At 43.7% G+C, this 17,692-nt stretch overlaps 1 protein-coding gene across 2 annotated transcripts in view; it reads left to right on the top strand.

Annotated features, from left to right (window-relative positions):
* asap3 (ArfGAP with SH3 domain, ankyrin repeat and PH domain 3) overlaps positions 1–17,692 on the top strand; it is a 55,788-nt gene that overhangs the window by 12,794 nt on the left and 25,302 nt on the right. For both annotated transcript variants that reach the window (XM_084310528.1, XM_084310527.1), the window contains exons 3-13: positions 2,830–2,975; positions 7,285–7,359; positions 9,509–9,558; positions 10,180–10,303; positions 11,996–12,081; positions 12,726–12,801; positions 14,058–14,144; positions 14,435–14,544; positions 15,452–15,521; positions 16,509–16,596; positions 17,281–17,329. In XM_084310528.1, coding sequence (XP_084166654.1) covers positions 2,830–2,975; positions 7,285–7,359; positions 9,509–9,558; positions 10,180–10,303; positions 11,996–12,081; positions 12,726–12,801; positions 14,058–14,144; positions 14,435–14,544; positions 15,452–15,521; positions 16,509–16,596; positions 17,281–17,329 — 961 coding nt within the window. The remainder of the gene's footprint in view (positions 1–2,829; positions 2,976–7,284; positions 7,360–9,508; positions 9,559–10,179; positions 10,304–11,995; positions 12,082–12,725; positions 12,802–14,057; positions 14,145–14,434; positions 14,545–15,451; positions 15,522–16,508; positions 16,597–17,280; positions 17,330–17,692) is intronic.

Here is a 17,692-nt window from a genome sequence, read left to right as displayed (position 1 = left end):
CTCTCTCTCTCTCTCTCTCTCTCTCTCTCTCTCTCTCTCTCTCTATATATATATATTTGTACTATAATCATAGCAGAGTAGTACGCCCCACTCTCTCTCTATCCCTCCCCCTCTCTATTTGTACTATGGTCATAGCAGAGTAGTACCCCCCACTCTCTCTCTCTCTCTCTCTCTCTCTCTCTCTCTCTCTCTCTCTCTCTCTCTCTCTCTCTCTCTCTCTCTCTCTTTGTACTATAGTCATAGCAGAGTAGTACCCCCCACTCTCTATCTCTCCCCCTCTCTCTCTATTACTATAGTCATAGCAGAGTAGTACTCCCCACTCTCTCTCTGTTTCTCTCTCTTTCTCCCTCTCTCTATGTACTATAGTCATAGCAGAGTAGTACCCCCCACTCTCTCCTTCTCTAACTAGAATCATATGGGCTGGTTCCAGTAATCCCCCCCTCTGTTGAACCCCTCAATCAGTCGTGATGTTCCTCATGTGAGACGTCAGTTAGTCTGACTCACCACACAGACACAGCCCTGCACTGCTCTCCCTACACCCACCCCCTCCCTCCCACACACTTTCCTCTCTGCTCGCCTCACACACACACACACACACACACAGAGAAACGCACACATATGCAGAAACACACACACACACACACACACGCGCAAAAACACACGCACATACACGCACACACAAAGAAACACACACACACAGAAACACACACGCACACACACACACAGAATCACACACACACGCACACACCCACACAGAATCACACATGCACACACACTGAAACACACACACACACGTCACACACACAGAAACACACACACACAAAAACACACACACAGAAACACACACACACGCAGAAGCATGCATGCTTAAAGTTCTCCTTTCTTTCTAACTCCCTAACCACTGCTTTCTTTCTCTCTCTGCCTCTGCCAATACGCTGTGGTGTGTATGTGAATGTGTATGTGTGTGTTCTGGCAGGGCAGCGGAGTTGAGGCTGGAATGGTGGTTGATTCTGCAAGTTGAAGAACAGTCATCAGATGGTCTTTAGAGAGGTCCTCTGCGACTCAGCTGGCGTTTGATATTGTTGGTTGTTGTTGTTTGTTTTGTAGTTGTGTCATCCATCATCACTGACCGTAGGGCTGGCCAATTCGAGAGACATATGAGTAATTGTGTTTAATAATCATGATTTCAATATCAATCAAACTAATCGTGATTATGATTTTTGCCATAATCGAGCAGCCTTAACTGACACGTCTGTGTCGTAATGAACCTGGATTTCTCTTCTCTTCTCTTCTCTTCTCTTCTCTTCTCTTCTCTTCTCTTCTCTTCTCTTCTCTTCTCTTCTCTTCTCTTCTCTTCTCTTCTCTTCTCTTCTCTTCTCTTCTCTTCTCTTCTCTTTTCTCTAGCCATGTCACTCTCTCTCTCTCTCCATGTCTATCTCTGTCAGTCTCTCACACAATTTCTTCTCATTCTTTGCATCTCTCTGTATGTCTTTCTGTGTGTGTGGGTCTCTCTCTTTCTCCCCCCCCTCTCTCTCTCTTCATCATCCCACATTCTCTCCCAAACTCCACTGTTCCTGTGCCATACTTTGTTCCTTGCTCTGCTGGTCCACTCACTGCAGTGGTCAGCCTGTCTCCCAGCAACCGTCAGCGTGCCATAGTCTTGTACCTGTCCCAACCTCCCCCCAGAACTCATGAAAGGGACCGACTGTTATGATTATGTCTCCTTTGTCTGTGTGTTTAGTCTGCTATGGGTACCATTACAGTCCAGTCCATTTGTTCTTGTTACTGGTTGTTTTTATTTTTAACCACCAAGTATCTTTGTTTCCCTTTCCCCTAACATTGCGGACACGGATATAAATGTGTCCTAAGTCTGACCAAAGCTCTTGGCCTGTTTGATGTGCCAGGCAGGCAGGTCAGGAGGTCCTAGAGGTAATGACCCCTGAGGAAAAGTGACCTCCCGGGTCTAGAGGACATCGGTCTCTCTTAGATACCAGCCGCAGCGTCACTGATTGGGTGAAGAACTGGTTTCTAATTTCGACCATATGCTTGGCGTGGCCACTACGAAGGATTTAACCAAAGCACATGCACGCTTGTTGATGCTTTTACCAGGATTTACGACTGGACATGTCAGTCTGCCTTTGTCTGATTCTTTATGGAACTGTATGTTTCTATATCATTAGCCTCTATCATAATTGCCTAAGTAATTCTTTGGCCAAATTGAGATTTCTGCCTAACTGTAATCTCCTCACACTGCTGCATCGCCCTGGCTTAGTGGCCATGTCCTCAGCCAATAAGAATGCTTGTTACGTAAACAAAATCCCCATCTGCCTAACTTACTCGTGTGACTTGTGCATTTTAACATTACATACACAGATGGCGATTGCATGACTTAGGCAATTATTGTATGAGGCTAACGAAATGGTGGGTGTATTGACATGTATACAATGTATGTACGAGGAAAAAATGCCTAAGTCACCTTATTTTGTTACGCAATGGTTGTTGTGTTTTTGTATTTTTGCAAACTTGTTTTTGTGGAACTTATTTTCAAAATATAAATAAAAAAAAACGTACACTTGCTGGAAAATAATTTTTTTCTTCTTTTCCAAAAATCTTGGCAATTATCGTATGAGGCTAACGAAATGTTACTATTATTAAATGAACCCAAGGACCATGAAACCCGTTCAAAACCCAATGTACACCATCAAAAACACAGTAAATCTGAAAACTGTGTTGTTTTTACTTAATTTCTGGAGGGAAAACCCTTCCCGGGACGCAAGGTTCTCGCGGGTCAGCGGTGATATATTTCCCCTGGTTGGTGTGTTGTTTCAGGCCACGTGGAGAGCAAGGAGCAGTACATCGAGGTGCTGGAGAACCTGGGCAACAGCCACCTGACCCAGGACAACAATGAGGTGTCCACCGGCTTCCTCAACCTGGCTGTCTTCACCAGAGAGGTCACAGCGCTCTTCAAGAACCTGGTGAGGGGGGGGGGGGGGGGGGGCAACCTGCACTAGAGGTCACAGCACTCACGGCACTTAAAGCATCGACTGAGGAGGAGAGGGGGGGCTTTCCAAAACTGTATTTATTGTTACCAGAGAGGCAACCACACTTTAAACACAGGAAGGAAGGAGGACAAGGAAAGGGGAAAGGAGAGGAGAGGAGTGAGGGAAAAGTTGGCTTGTTGCTTCTCTACCAAAAACGTCCTTGATGGAATTAATCTGAAAGTCCAAAGAAGGAAGGAGTTGCTAAAATGATTCCTGACATATATTTCATACTCATCCGGTTAAATACGGGCCTATGTGTCCATTAGTATTACCAGGCCGCGGCGTGGTTTAGATATGACTTGCATGGTTATACAAATATCTTAAGTTGTTATACAGCCCTATCTTAACCCAATGTACTGCACTGTACTGAGCTGAGATGTAAGTGTTGAGTGGTACAACAGACATCACACACTCTACACATATTGCCCTCTCTAATCCACCATTTAAACATGCCATCACAGACCATTAATCTATTCTGTGTGTGTGTGTGTGTGTGTGTGTGTGTGTGTATATGTATGTATATATATATATATATATATATCAGGGGAGTTGAATTATGCATTGGAGTGCCACAGCTGGAAGGTCAAAGGGCATACAGAGCCCTTCTTTAGGTGGCAGGAGACTCCCAAATCTGTCTCAGCATCGTGGCGCCTCTGTGTGTGTGTGTGGTGTGAGGGGGGTTTTAACAGCTGCACATGGGCGCCTCTTGACTTGCGACTCTCCAAAATCTGGGGCAGTCCGGAACCTTCCCACTGATAGTGTCCACTGCGATGATAATTCATCCCAGACCTCCATGTGTGCGAATGGACCCACACACACACACACACACACACACACACACACATAGACACACATTGACACACATTTGCCATTCCCCCAGCCGTCAATCAAGGCATCACAGGGGAAAACACGCAACAAGGAAGTTAGGAGGAAGCCGGTACAAAAACCTGAAATTGATTTAAGGACTCGTACTGTGCTTTTCTCTGAGGTGTATGTGTGTGTGTGTGTGTGTTGAGGAATTGAGAATTATTGGTATGACTTCGGCTATTGAATGCCAACCAAAACAGCCAGGACACGTTGTAACTCTCTGAGCCAATATATCAAGGTGAACTCTATGGCCAGCCCCAGGAAGCGCTGCTAACACACTGAAGTAAGCCACCAGGAAGCACTAGTGTAGAGAGATGGAAACAGAACTTCAGAACAAATCAGATATTCCCTGAAAACAATGGATTATGTATCGTTTTCTTTTACATGAAGTGGTGTGAAATACTTGTAAACAATGTTTATAGCGATTAGTTAACTTACCGAGTACCGCGGTCAGAGCTCTGTCTGTGTTCTGACAGTCAGCACACGGGGACCGCTAATAAAATAAATATTTTATGACACCACAGCATGCAAACAAAAGTTTTAACCGTCCACAACAGAATACAACAGTCATGTATTTCCGATGCCTGATTCTTATCTCTGACCGATGCAATATCTATTAGAACTATTTTGTATCTTGAAGAACGGCAGTGTATCACTACGCCCTGGGGCCTGTTCACATAATGTGTCCGTCTGAGAGCATCAGAAATAAATGAGGACTTTTTATTCTGCCGTGGACGGTTAAAACCTTTGTTTGCAATTTGTGGTGCAGCTTCAAATATCTTTGTTAATAGTCCCCATCTGTCTGAAGCTGCCTGGAACACAGCCATAACTCTTACCCAGAAACCGGTAAGTCAGCTAACCGCATCCCATTATTTACTCTACTGGCAAGTATGTATATACTTGGCAGGTGGTAGCCTACCACTTTATGTAAAAAAAAGAAAAGAAAAAAACTGTCCCTTTAATCATGCATCGGTAAATGTCATTGAATACATCATCATTAGATGTCATTGAATATATCATCATTCGGTGTCATTGAATATCATAATTAGATGTGAATGAATGAAATATCTTTTTTATTTTCGACCAAGTTAGTATAAAACAAAAATATATCTGTTAATTTGACATATACAAAAGATAATAATATTTTTTTTTACCAAAAGATAATAATAATCATAGTTTACCCTGTTTGAAAAAAGGAGTAGGATGAAGTATACACAGTAAAATTCCTACCCCTTTTTAACTATTCATCACAAATTATATAATCTTATTCTATTGTTAATTATATGTATAAACGCTGTATCTCTATACAATCCAATACATTTATATATAAATACATTTATATAATATACATATAAATATAATATATATACTAAATAAATACCATATAATATACATTACACATAATCCCAATCAACACACTTCCTCTTCCAGCTACCCATTTAAGAAAGATTTTTTGTACATATTTTTAAACTGATTTATGTTTGTACTCTGTTTTAGTTCTAACTCCAGACTGTTCCACAAGTCCACCCCACAGATTGATATGCACATACTTTTCATTTTGGTTCTGACAGAGTTTTTAAAAGTTTAGCTCTCCTCTCAGATTATAGCCAGATGTGATTGATATCATCATTAGATGTCATTGAATACATCATCATTAGATGCCATTGAATACATCATCATTAGATGCCATTGAATACATCATCATTAGATGCCATTGAAAACATCATCATTAGACGAAGGAGCCTTTTCCAGATAATGTTGATATTTACTTTTGTTATTACAGAGAGAGTTAAGTTAAGTACCGTTGGGTACTGATACCGGTTCAAATGTGAACGGTACCCACCCACGTCATTGAATACATTATCATTAGATGCAATTGAATACGTCATCATTTGATGTCATTGAATACATTATCATTAGATGGCGTGGAATACATTATCATTAGATGTCATTGAATACATTATCATTTGATGTCATTGAATATGTCAACATTAGATGTACTTGAATACATCATCATTAGATGTCATTGAATACCTCATCATTAGATGTCATTTAATACATTATTATTTGATGTCACTGAATATATCATCATTAGATGTCATTGAATAATGTCATCATTAGATGTAATTTAATACGTCATCATGGAGAAATCAGGGGAAGGTCAGTTTGAATGACTGTAAAACACAACTAATGATGACTAACTGTTTGTTTTCCATTTAGTAGGACATTCTGTTTTGACCTTGGCATGAGACAACAAACACCATCATGCTACACACACTACCCCCCCCCCCCCCCCCCCCCCCCCCCACACACACACACACACACACACACACACACACACAAACAAACCAAAAAGTTCTCTATCATTAACTACAGCAGTAGAGATAACAGTAAGAGGATAAGAGGAGGGCTAGGGTGCTTCGGCCTTGATTCTGAGGGTTAGTGTGTGTGTGTGTGTGTGTGTGTGTGTGTGTGTGTGTGTGTGTGTGTGTGTGTGTGTGTGTGTGTGTGTGTGTGTGTGTGTGTGTGTGTGTGTGTGTGTGTGTGTGTGTGTGTGTGTGTGTGTGTGTGTGTGTGTGTGTGTGTGTGTGTGTGTGTGTGTGTGTGTGTGTGTGTGTGTGTGTGTGTGTGTGTGTGTGTGTGTGTGTGTGTGTGTGTGTGTGTGTCCAACCGTATACCCCTACAAGTGTGTGTGTGTCCAACCGTATACCCCTACAAGTGTTTGTCAAACTCTAACCCCTGTTAGAGACAGAGCGAAGGATACAGCAGTGATTTCATCACCACTGTAAAACACAGGAAACATCTCAATGTCATGATTCGCCTCTGACTCAACACATCTGAATCCCATCCGACCTTGAGATTAATCGTTATCTTCAATATAAAGCACTGCACATAAACACTGTAAAAACATTGACCTCTTAGCGTCCCGCTTGGTCCCAAAATGTAATGGTGCAGAATTCTCGTCCTGTTTTCTTTCGGTGAGTCACGTGGTCAAAGCGGGGCTGAATCACCACTTTTATTCATGTCGACCACCACTCCTTTCCCAGAAACGCTAGTCCTTGGGGGAGATAGAATTATGTCAGATGTTGCACAAGAAGAAATATGCACTGTAGGTGGGTGAAACATGGAATACTGTAGATATAAATCTGTCAGACGATACCTTTCACTGTGTGACATGACTAACATCCTTAATTCTCCCACCCACCCTCTCTTTCTCTCACTCAATCTACCTTTCTCTCTCTCTCTCTCTCTCTCCCTCTCAATCTACCTTTCTCTCTTTCATTCAATCTACCGTTCTCTCTCTCTCACTCAATCTACCTTTCTCTCTCTCTCTCTCTCTCTCTCTCTCTCTCTGTCTTCCCTCCCTTTCTCTCAGGTTCAGAACCTGAACAACATCATGTCATTCCCCCTAGAGAACGTTGTGAAGACGGAGCTACGAGACGGCAGACTAGTGAGTGGAGATGTTACTGTGTAACCGCTGTTCACAACACTGCCACTGCGGTGTTTACAAAGGGTTTATTCAGCTCGTCTCCAAGAGACCTGTTTTTATGTCACCTGGCATCATATGGTGCAACTCTGACCAAAGTCTCATGAGTTGTGTTTCTCTCAGAGCTCCAGCTCTCCGGCCGCTAATGCAATCCAACGTTCCTTTGTCTGCTGTGTTGTATATATAATATAATACCAGATCATATAATATAATATATATAATATAATACCAGATCATATAATATAATATATATAATATAATACCAGATCATATAATATAATATAATAATACCAGATCATATAATATAATAATACCAGATCATATAATATATAATAATACCAGATCATATAATATATAATAATACCAGATAATATAAAAACAAGATTTAGAGTGGAATTAACTCTAATGATCCTTTTTAAGTTGAGGATACACAACAAGACTTGTCCCAGACCGCTTCTCATGAGCTCATGAAAGTCCTTACATTTTTTGTTCCTGCTGTGTGCGTACATACAGTAGGGGAATCCTGTGGCCTACCATCGGCCGTCTAAACGGCAATTTTCTTTTTCTTCCGGCCCTAAGCAGACAATACTGTCTGTCTGTCGACTAAAGACTCACTTCTTCAACCATTATCTGAAATGAAAAAAAAAAAAAAAAAAAAAAAATCTAACCCCGACTAACCTTAATGTCATGCACTTGTCCTAATAAACTAACCTACACTGTAACACGCAACACTTTGATGAACATTGTTACTCAGCTGATAGAGTTATACCCTTCTTGCTGTCTTGTCGCACAGAACTTGTAAGTCGCTTTGGATAAAAGCGTCAGCTAAATGACTAAATGTAAAATGTAAATGTAACTTAGACACTGGGCAGTCTATGATGCAAAGTCTATCGCCGTCGAAGGCAGATTATTGAGTAAGACTAGTCTACTAGGCTGAGCAGGTTTGTCGGGGTTAGATGTTTAGCCGTTTGGTTGCTATAAATATTGGCTAATATAGGTGTAAAACAGGCTTACAGACAAGTGTGAGTAATATCCTCATAATGATATTGTAAGTTGTCCTGTCTGTCTTTGCGACAGCTGATTCTCTTTTCCGTTTATTGCTTGTGGGTGAGGCAGTGTAGCATTGTTGACTACTGTAGAAATATAATGGGCCATAAGTTCAGTTCAGCCAGATGGCAGTATATAATGAACAAGTGTGCATGTGTTCTGATCGCTCTGTAGGGTGAGTTCATATAAAGGGTGATGTCATATAAAATGAGTCATTTTAAGCTTTCTTTGAACTTTGAACATTCTGTGTGAATATGATAGCAAAACAAATCCTAATTTTGTTTACTTTAGGCAACATCTTGAGCAATCAGGATATACATCAAGTATCGAATGTATCATATTTTGGGCCTAGTATATTAGACAAGAGGTCACAGTCAGACGTCTGAAATACTAAAAGTGACCCACTTTCTTCGCTGGATTCACCCTACAGTAGTAACCGTCTAGCTTTGACCAAGACCATGGAGCAATATTTAACGCAGTATTGCTGCCAATAGTGGTGAACTTGTTGGGAAATCTAAATACCACTAATGAGGGTCTGCCATGTCTCCTGTATAGGAGCGTCCTTCTTAGTGGATTACAAACTTTCCTCTAAAACGCTGCCTCTGTTCATATTGTCTTTGATGTCGTCTCGTGTAAACAGTTATTAAATGAGGTCATCCGCTGGCAACAGAAAATGTTATTTCCAAAGTGTTTTGAGTTCAGCGTCTCCACACAAAGCACAAAATGGAAACCACTATAATCTGCGTGGGGCTTTCGCTCGGTTGTCATTTATTATTGGTATCGTAGTTAATCTGATGCACACCGCTTGTCTGCTGCATAAGTCCTCTTCCAGAGTTTATATTACAGTAGGGGTTTGTTGCTTATCCAAAATCACTGCTGTGCATAGAGTCTGGTCCACCATCTGCTCTCTGCTTCTCTCTCTCTCTCTCTCTCTCTCTCTCTCTCTCTCTCTCTCTCTCTCTCTCTCTCTGTCTCTGTCTCTGTCTCTGTCTCTGTCTCTGTCTCTCTCTCTGTCTCTGTCTCTGTCTCTGTCTCTGTCTCTTTCTCTCGCTCTCTCTCTCTCCAGGAGCTGAAGAAGCAGATGGAGAAGAGCTGGAAGGAATATGACATTAAAATGTAAGTGGTTAAGTACAGTATGTAATTATGATTACGAAGGGGTATTGTGAATACAACCTCACATTCCTAATTGTAAGTTGATTATACCGCCAGGATTCTTAGGCCTGCAAGTCTCTTTGCTTTCCTCATCAAAATGAGAAGATGGCTTTGAGACGGACGTCCTGCAAAGTTTTTTTTGCGTAGAAGCACAGGTCAAGAGGATAGCGGTTGATTCCCCTCAGCCTTTCTCTATTACACCTTCAATGAGATGAAACCCAGTGCACTTGCACTTTACAATCTTGATTTGATCTCATGCAGTAGAGCAGCTGCGGTTAAAGTGCTTTATAATGTTATGGTGGGGATTCAACTCTCGCCTTTATTACCTTTAATCTGACTTCCTCTCCCTGATACCCTGAGGGGATCGTAGGAGTTAGTGAGCTTCTGATTGAACATACAACAAGAGTAGTGCTGTAAATACCTGCTGAGTAAGAGACATCATGAAAAATCTTTCTTTCTTTTTTTCTTTCTTTCTTTCTTTGTCTTTCATTCTGTCTTTTTTTCTTCTCTCTCTCTCTCTCTCTCTCTCTCTCTCTCTCTCTCTCTCTCTCTCTCTCTCTCTCTCTCTCTCTCTCTCTCCATCAGGGTGAAGTTGGAAAAGGAGAGGAGGGATAAAAGTAAACAGCTGGGGCTGATCAGGATGGAGGGATCAGACGGAGGAGAGGACATGGAGAGGGAGAGAAGGACGTTCCAGCTGCAGATGTGTGAGGTGGGGGATCACTGCCAGTCAGAACACTGTGCCCAGGCACCTTTCTAATGCTGGGAGGTGTGCTTGATTTTGTGTGTCTTGGGTGGTCCGCACCTCATCCATGGATGGGCCGGGTTGATCCCCCTTACACTCCTTCCCAATAATTATTACAATTGCACAGAAATAAGTTGCACTAAATCAAGCATACCTTAGGCTAGTTCTTGTCCAGATGCAGACTGAGTTGTATACAGTAGTAGGAACAAGGGCACTACGGGTGGTGACTGTGGCCTGTAGTTTAAAGCCCAGTCAGTAAAGCCCCTGTGAAACTCATTGGTAAAGGCAGTGGTATTACACACAGTCGGCTATAAACTCCAGTCAAGCTCCAGTCCACATGTATCGTAAGCTACAGTTTACGAGCCTTGAGAAAAGTGGCCCAAACCGACTGGGACCAGCTGTTGACAGAGAGAGGAGTGGAGAGGAGAGGAGGGGGGAGGAGAGGAGAGGAGAGGAGAGGGGAGAGAGGAGAGAGGAGAGGAGAGGAGAGGAGAGGAGAGGAGAGGAGAGGAGAGGAGAGGAGAGGAGAGGAGAGGAGAGGAGAACATTTGAGTTTCCCCTCCACTATGACCCACCCCTCTCACATACTCTCTCTCCCTCTCTGCACAAATGCACACAAACACCTGGCTCAACCCCCCCCCCCCCCCTCTGCCTGAGCCACAGACAGATGGATGGATTCAGACATTAGTTTTATGGAGCAAGGACAATGTAGTCATTCCTTCCACGTAGCAGAAAAGCCCCACAGTTGGCTCCCGAAGGCTTTTTCCTACCTTTTAAAAAACGTGCATTAAGACTTAAGGCATAGACAGAAGTGGGTCAAAGTGAAGCTCTGGCTGTGCCTCTGTGTGTTATTCTATGTTTCAGTTTTGTTTTGGGAAGGAATAATTACTTTCTTTCCAGTTGTACTGTACTCTACACAGTGATCACCGACTTGCCGGATTGGTGAAATACGACACAGCCTTTTAAAAACACACTGGTGCACTGTGCCTGGGTCTGGCCACAGAGTGAAAATCATAACATAACAGGATATTGAAGATGCTGTTTGGTATAGGATGTGTCTTAAATGATGGGTGTTGGGAACTGTGGTGTTCTGCTTTGTTTTCATTTTCAGGCTGCATGCTTATGTCGGCCTCTTTGACCCTTTACTAGAGTGAGGGCAGCTCTGGAACAAATGTAGGGATGCAATGATACCGGTACTGGTACTGGATATCAGGTCGATACCAGGCTCAAACAAGGGTGTCCGTAGCTTAGATCTTCTCCAATATAAAAATCCAATACCAATGCCATGTAACATGTCAGAAGTTGGGGGCAGCGGTGGCCAAAGAAAAGGGTAATTTTATACTGTATTTCAGCGGCAGCTTGTGTTTTCATCCCACAGTCTTTGTCTAGACTCTTTGAGATTTCTGTTGATCCCTTCGAAAACACAATGCGAACTTGCAATAATTAGAGTTTTGATTCAGCCTCAGAATCCAGAGCGATTCGTTATAGTGCTTTATACACATGTAATGCATACAAAGCTTGTCAATAGAGCTAGATGTTTCTGAATAAGAGCATCCACGCTGCAGCGAAGGGTTTAACGCTTGGAAGTGATATTGGAGGTGAAAAGGCTGTATTGGTGTGTTGTATCCTACATTTTAACTGTACGTTTCTCACCTCTAGTACCTCCTGAAGATCCAGGAGCTGAAGGTGCGCCAGGGCCCAGACCTTCTCCAGAGCCTCATCAAGTACTTCCAGGCTCAGCTTAGGTCAGTTCCGCCAAACATCTCCTTTCAAGAATCTCCTGGTATGTTGACATTGACATTTAGCTCTAGGCTTCCAGGAATCGGCGTTTAAAGGCCAGCTGCATTCGGAATTTGACTTGGTATTCGGTGCATTCAAGCCGTCTTAGCTATGTGTTGAATGAATGAATGAACGCTCTATTTTCTCTTAAAACAAGACAAATGCGTAATATCTGATTTGAACAAGTAAAATATCAAAATGTGAGGCAAAAAAAGAAACATTGAAAGTGGGAAGATCTTCCCTCTGAAAGTCCTCTCCTCTTTCCTTGGCCACACAGTGGGCATATGGATTTGATTTTCAACCAACCATTGTATTTCCTCTCATATTTCCTAGCTTCTACATGCCGTTGGAAAGTGTACAGCTACGAGTCAACCTCAGAATCTCACTGAGGGAATTTGTATAAAAGTTGAGGTTGTTTTTAGGTGTCTTACTTTTACTAGCTATTATCACCGTAGTTAACTATTTACCCGTGTTAACCGTCACCTTTTATGTGGTATATATACCACCAGTGTATGCAGCGTGTGATGTTGTGGTTGGTACGAGTGAACCGGAATGTTTTGCCTGAATGCTCTATACCGTGACTCAGCATGGGTTGTTTTTCTGGGCTCAGCTTCTTCCAGGACGGCCTGAAAGCTGCAGAGAATCTCACTCCCTTCGTCGAGAAGCTCGCCGCCTCTGTCCACACGGTAAACGACACCCAGGAGCCGCCGTAGAGGAGGTTTTGTCTCCGTCTTGTCAGTTTGTCTGTCAGTTTGTCTTGTCAGTTTCGCTGAATGGAATTTCCTAGGTCTATTTATAGAAGGGCATATGGCCAAAATAATGTCTGGCACAGCTGTCGTGATATTCGCCTTTTGTTATGAATTCATCAGAGTTATTATCCTCGGGTCAAAGGTCAGTTTGTACTTTAGATGTCGTTGACCTGCTTTCCTATTGCTCATGTGACTGAGTCACGAATGTATCAATGTTATCACAACACACGCATACATAAAACAGGTGAAATGTATCAATAATATCACTGTATACACATCGTTTTCACCATTAGTCAGCCAGCCACAATAAGACTGTTTCCGAGGTTGGCACGCACTGTAAAGCTCTTCACAATGAATTTACTACCTAGACAACGGCTGGCAAAACTAGAGTGCTATTTCACTTTTGACAACTTCCAGAAACCTCAGCCTCTCTCCCCTTCCAGAACGTTCTCAACCGAACCCTCAGACACTGTTATTAGGGTCAATTCCCAGAACTAGTCTCCTTTTTCCTCGAGATGAAACTGAAAGCGCGGCTCATTTGAATTCGATCCCTAGTGCACACATCTCTTTATTCCAGCCACGCTGACAGCCAGGTCTCCACGGGTAACTAGTCTCTGGGAACAGGGACGGTTGACTGTGATGCTGGTTAGGGAGGCGTTAGAGGTTTTTCTGGTTTTGCAATGGAAGAGCAGACGCAAGCCCAGACATGCTGGATCCAAGCTTCGAGAGGGAATATCATAAAAGACACGTCTTGCATTGTTCCCAGAAAGGCTTCAAATTATTCACAAGTTAACTTGTGTAGCAAAGCAACGCCGGTCACTCAAGGCTCCTTGCTTTTAGTGCAAAAACCACAGCCCCCATGTGAATCCACACCCCGGTTCTGAGCTCTGTTCTGCATTATTCAAGCTATTATGCAAAGCTCTGATGTATTGCTGCTCCACATCCACGACTAGGGGCCACATCAGGAAAACGTTTGGGGATGATGCACTGTATACAGAATATTGCTGCTCTGTTGAAAACACGCTGGACTCTGTCCAGTTAAGCCACATTGCATTTGAACGATCTGACCCGTGTCCATGTGTGTGTGTGTGTGCGTGTGTGCATGTGGCCGTGTGTGTGTGCGTGCGTGTGTGGCCGTGTGTGTGCGTGCGTGTGTGGCCGTGTATGTGTGTGTGTGTGTGTGTGAACTGTAGGTACGCCAGGACTCGGACGAGGAGGTGCGGCAGCTGTCGCAGTTGAGGGATTCTCTCAGATTGCTGCTGCAGGTGGAGGGCAAAGAGGTAATGCTTACCCACAATGCACCAGTACTGCCCCACTGTACACAGGTCCTTTGAGAAAGTACACAGCTTTTGACCCGTTCAGTCAAGATACACAATAGTAACCATAACTTTGAAAAGCATAGGAGAAGGTTTTTTTTTCTTTGCTAGATCTTCATAGTTCCACTCTACTTAGCCCCTGTTCCTCCTTACGCCTATTGGATACTTTATGCATCTTCACAGTCCTTGGAGGAGGTGTGTCTTACTCCTTGGAGTTGAAGCAGTGTGTCTTCCTTTGTTTGTTTGTGTCCCAGGAGTACATGAACAGGAAGAACTCTGGCAACGGCTACAGCATCCACCAACCCCAGGGCAACAAGAAGTACGGGACGGAGAAGTCTGGCTTCCTGCTCAAGAAGAGTGACGGGTGGGTGTGGACAGATGGGGGTGGTGGTGGGTGGGGGGGGGGGGGGGGGATTGATGCTGAAGAATGGATTGGAAAATGACTGCAGGACTGGACATGTGGATATTGTATGGCCACATAGTGCTGAGGACACGGCATAGGATGGAGGATGATTCAGAAGGTGTAGGTTGGAGTAGATGGATGTGGTATGGAAGATGGTCCCGTCCCCCAAACCCCCCACGTCCCCCTATTGCTCCCTGGCTGAAGCTTCTAGCAAGTCGCCTTCCTGAGAGTGTAGTTGCCGGTAGTAACAAGAAAAGGCATGGAGAGTAAGTAGAGAGGGGGAACTCAGGCTTCATCAACCCCAGCTGGTCTTCATTATTCTGGGGTTAGAATCCAAGCAGGGGCCCCACCTCCGATGGAACTCAATGGCTAACTGAGTGGATCCAGCTTTCACAGCAGTCACACACACACACACACACACACACACACACACACACACACACACACACACACACACACACACACACACACACACACACACCACAGAGTTAGATTACAGTATGATAAGGCGAGGATGTGGCTCAGGAGGGCGAGGAGGAGACAGGAGGAGAGTAGGCATCCCCCGGGTCAGGTATACACAAAACAGAACATGTTATCAGCCGACGTACCTGATTGGAGCATGGTAATGAAAACATGTGTGTTGCGGTGTGAACAGGAAGGGAGCTGGGCCAGTGCAGGGTGTAAGGTAGACCCGATCTGTGTAAGGTTATATGCTGAGACTTCGCTTAAGGTAAACAGAACAACGGGGTCCGGGTCAGTAATACAATATAGGTGGAGTAGCGGGTTGAGAAAGATGGACTGTACCGTACTTGACCTGTAGGGTTCTTGATCTGACTGTGTTCTTCTTTGTTGGTGTGTCCTCCTGCAGGATCAGGAAGGTGTGGCAGAAGAGGAAGTGCGGGGTCAAATATGGCTGCCTGACCATCTCCCACAGCACGGTGAGTGTTGACAGGTTGATACTGTTCATTCTTATACAATGAATGCACCATCAACTAGACTGGACCATCACCATACCGTGAATAGAGGTTCAGATCCAGCCACCTGCCTACATATCATCTTATACACACCACACTGTCTATCACTGTCTCAAACCCTGCCCCTCTATTCTTAAACCTCCAATCACAACTGTTGCTTGAGGGAGGTAACAGTTGTGATTGGAGGATCAAGAAAATAGGAACATCTGTTGCAACATGTGTTTTGTAAATCAAAGATCCCCATCACACATGTTTTTAACACTTTACAAATTTTGTATATTGAACAACAATTTGTTTCCTATGGTTTTTCCACCAAGAATGTTCAATGAACTACTGAAAATGTCTTCATCCCTACACCTTTACCCTCATTTAGAATGCAAGGACCCATGAACACCCCATCTTCCCCAGAGTCCGTTAACATTCTCCTTTTTCACCCTAACACAACACGTCTTAGCTCACACAATCTTGTTATACGAGTGTCACGTTAGCATTTCACGTTAGCAGTTAGCATTTCCTGGATGACCGTGTGGCCAGCTGGGCAATAGCGACCACGATAGGTTCGCAGGATTAGTTGCGTCACACAGCCGGCTCAGATTTTGAGGAAGTACAGTGGAAGAATGTGAAAAGGGCACTCTGGTGACGAGCTCTACACAACAATCTGTATAGTCAAAGTCACGCCTCCAAGAGGAGTTAACTTAACCTCAAAAGATAAGGCTTAGATATGACGTTTGCTCTTGTTTTCAATGAGAGCAAGTGGCATTGACCCCCCCCCCCCCCCCCACCCCTTCTCACATGACAGCGATATGCCTTCTGTTTACATACTGACACCATAGTGACATTGACAAATTAAATGCTGTCCCACCTGGACAAATGCATGTACAGTAAATCAAATTCCAACATGAAAACTTACATGTGTAAGTTACATCCATGTGTGTGTCTGTGTCTGTACAGATCAATCGACCACCAGCCAAGTTGAACCTGCTGACCTGTCAGGTGCGGCCAAACCCAGAGGAGAGGAGGACCTTTGACCTGATCACACGTAAGTTCACCCCTTGACCCATGACCCCTCACCTCTCACATCCTAAGCCACGTATCTCTGCCTTAAGTGTTAACAGCCATCTTTAGACCGTAATGGTCACATGCAACACAGCTGTGTGCGGATGCTCGTCTGTTGCCTCCCCCGGTCCTCATATGTATCATTATAAATGATGAGCAGATTGTGTTGTGGAGCAGAGGAGAGCTTTTAATAGTTGACTCATCTGTTATGATGACTGTTGTAATGTGACGCAGGTGGGGATCTGTGCAGACTCCACTGTGCACGGTTTCTACTCCATGTGTCTTCGGTTGTCATTTACATAGTCCATCTGTACTGTCCACAGTAGGGCCCTGGGTCTGGTTTTCGCCCCCCTCTGAGAGATATTGATATTTCATTTGAGTGATGAGATATTCCAATTGGTCTGTTTGGATGCAATGTAATTATATTTGAAGAGTGATTTGGAGATGATTAGCTTACTTTTTGAACGTAAAAAAAAAAAAGACACCATCATGCTATTTACAATCCAATTAGCATTCTTTGGCCTGCGGTCCTGTTAAGTTTCAGAAAGTTTTGTCACCCCTGATCCATGATCTATGCTAACGACCCCTCCTTCTCTCTCTCTCTCTCTCGCTCTCGCTCTCTCTTTCTTTCTCTGTCTCTCTCTCTCTGTCTCTCTCCCCCCTCTAGACAATCGGACGTACCACTTCCAGTCAGAGGACGAGCAGGAATGCATGATGTAAGCCCTGGTACTCTCTATCTGCTGTAATACTACTGTATAGTCCCCTCTCCCAGACCCAGTACGTGAGCAAGTCCTTACATGCAGCTATGCCAGGAGACTACATGGAAAATAGGTTGCTCTCCAACAGAGGGAGAGAGAGAAATATCATACATTAAAATGATCCATTGTGAAAAAGAGGGCAGATGTTGTATTCACACTCAGTGAGTTTCAATGTGCTCCTATGCACCAACAGAGACAGGAGATGAGGATTGTCATCATAAAAGAGATTTGTTTGTAGCATTCGGAGACAGACATGTGTTAGTTATATTCAGGGAAAGAGTGTGTTTGTCTGGCTTGCATAGTGGAGAGAAAGAAGAGATG

The sequence above is a fragment of the Notolepis coatsorum genome (assembly GCF_963971535.1).
Source record: "Notolepis coatsorum genome assembly, chromosome: 3".
In the NCBI taxonomy this organism is placed as follows: Eukaryota; Metazoa; Chordata; class Actinopteri; order Aulopiformes; family Paralepididae; genus Notolepis; species Notolepis coatsorum.
This window is presented reverse-complemented; position numbering and strand designations above follow the sequence as displayed.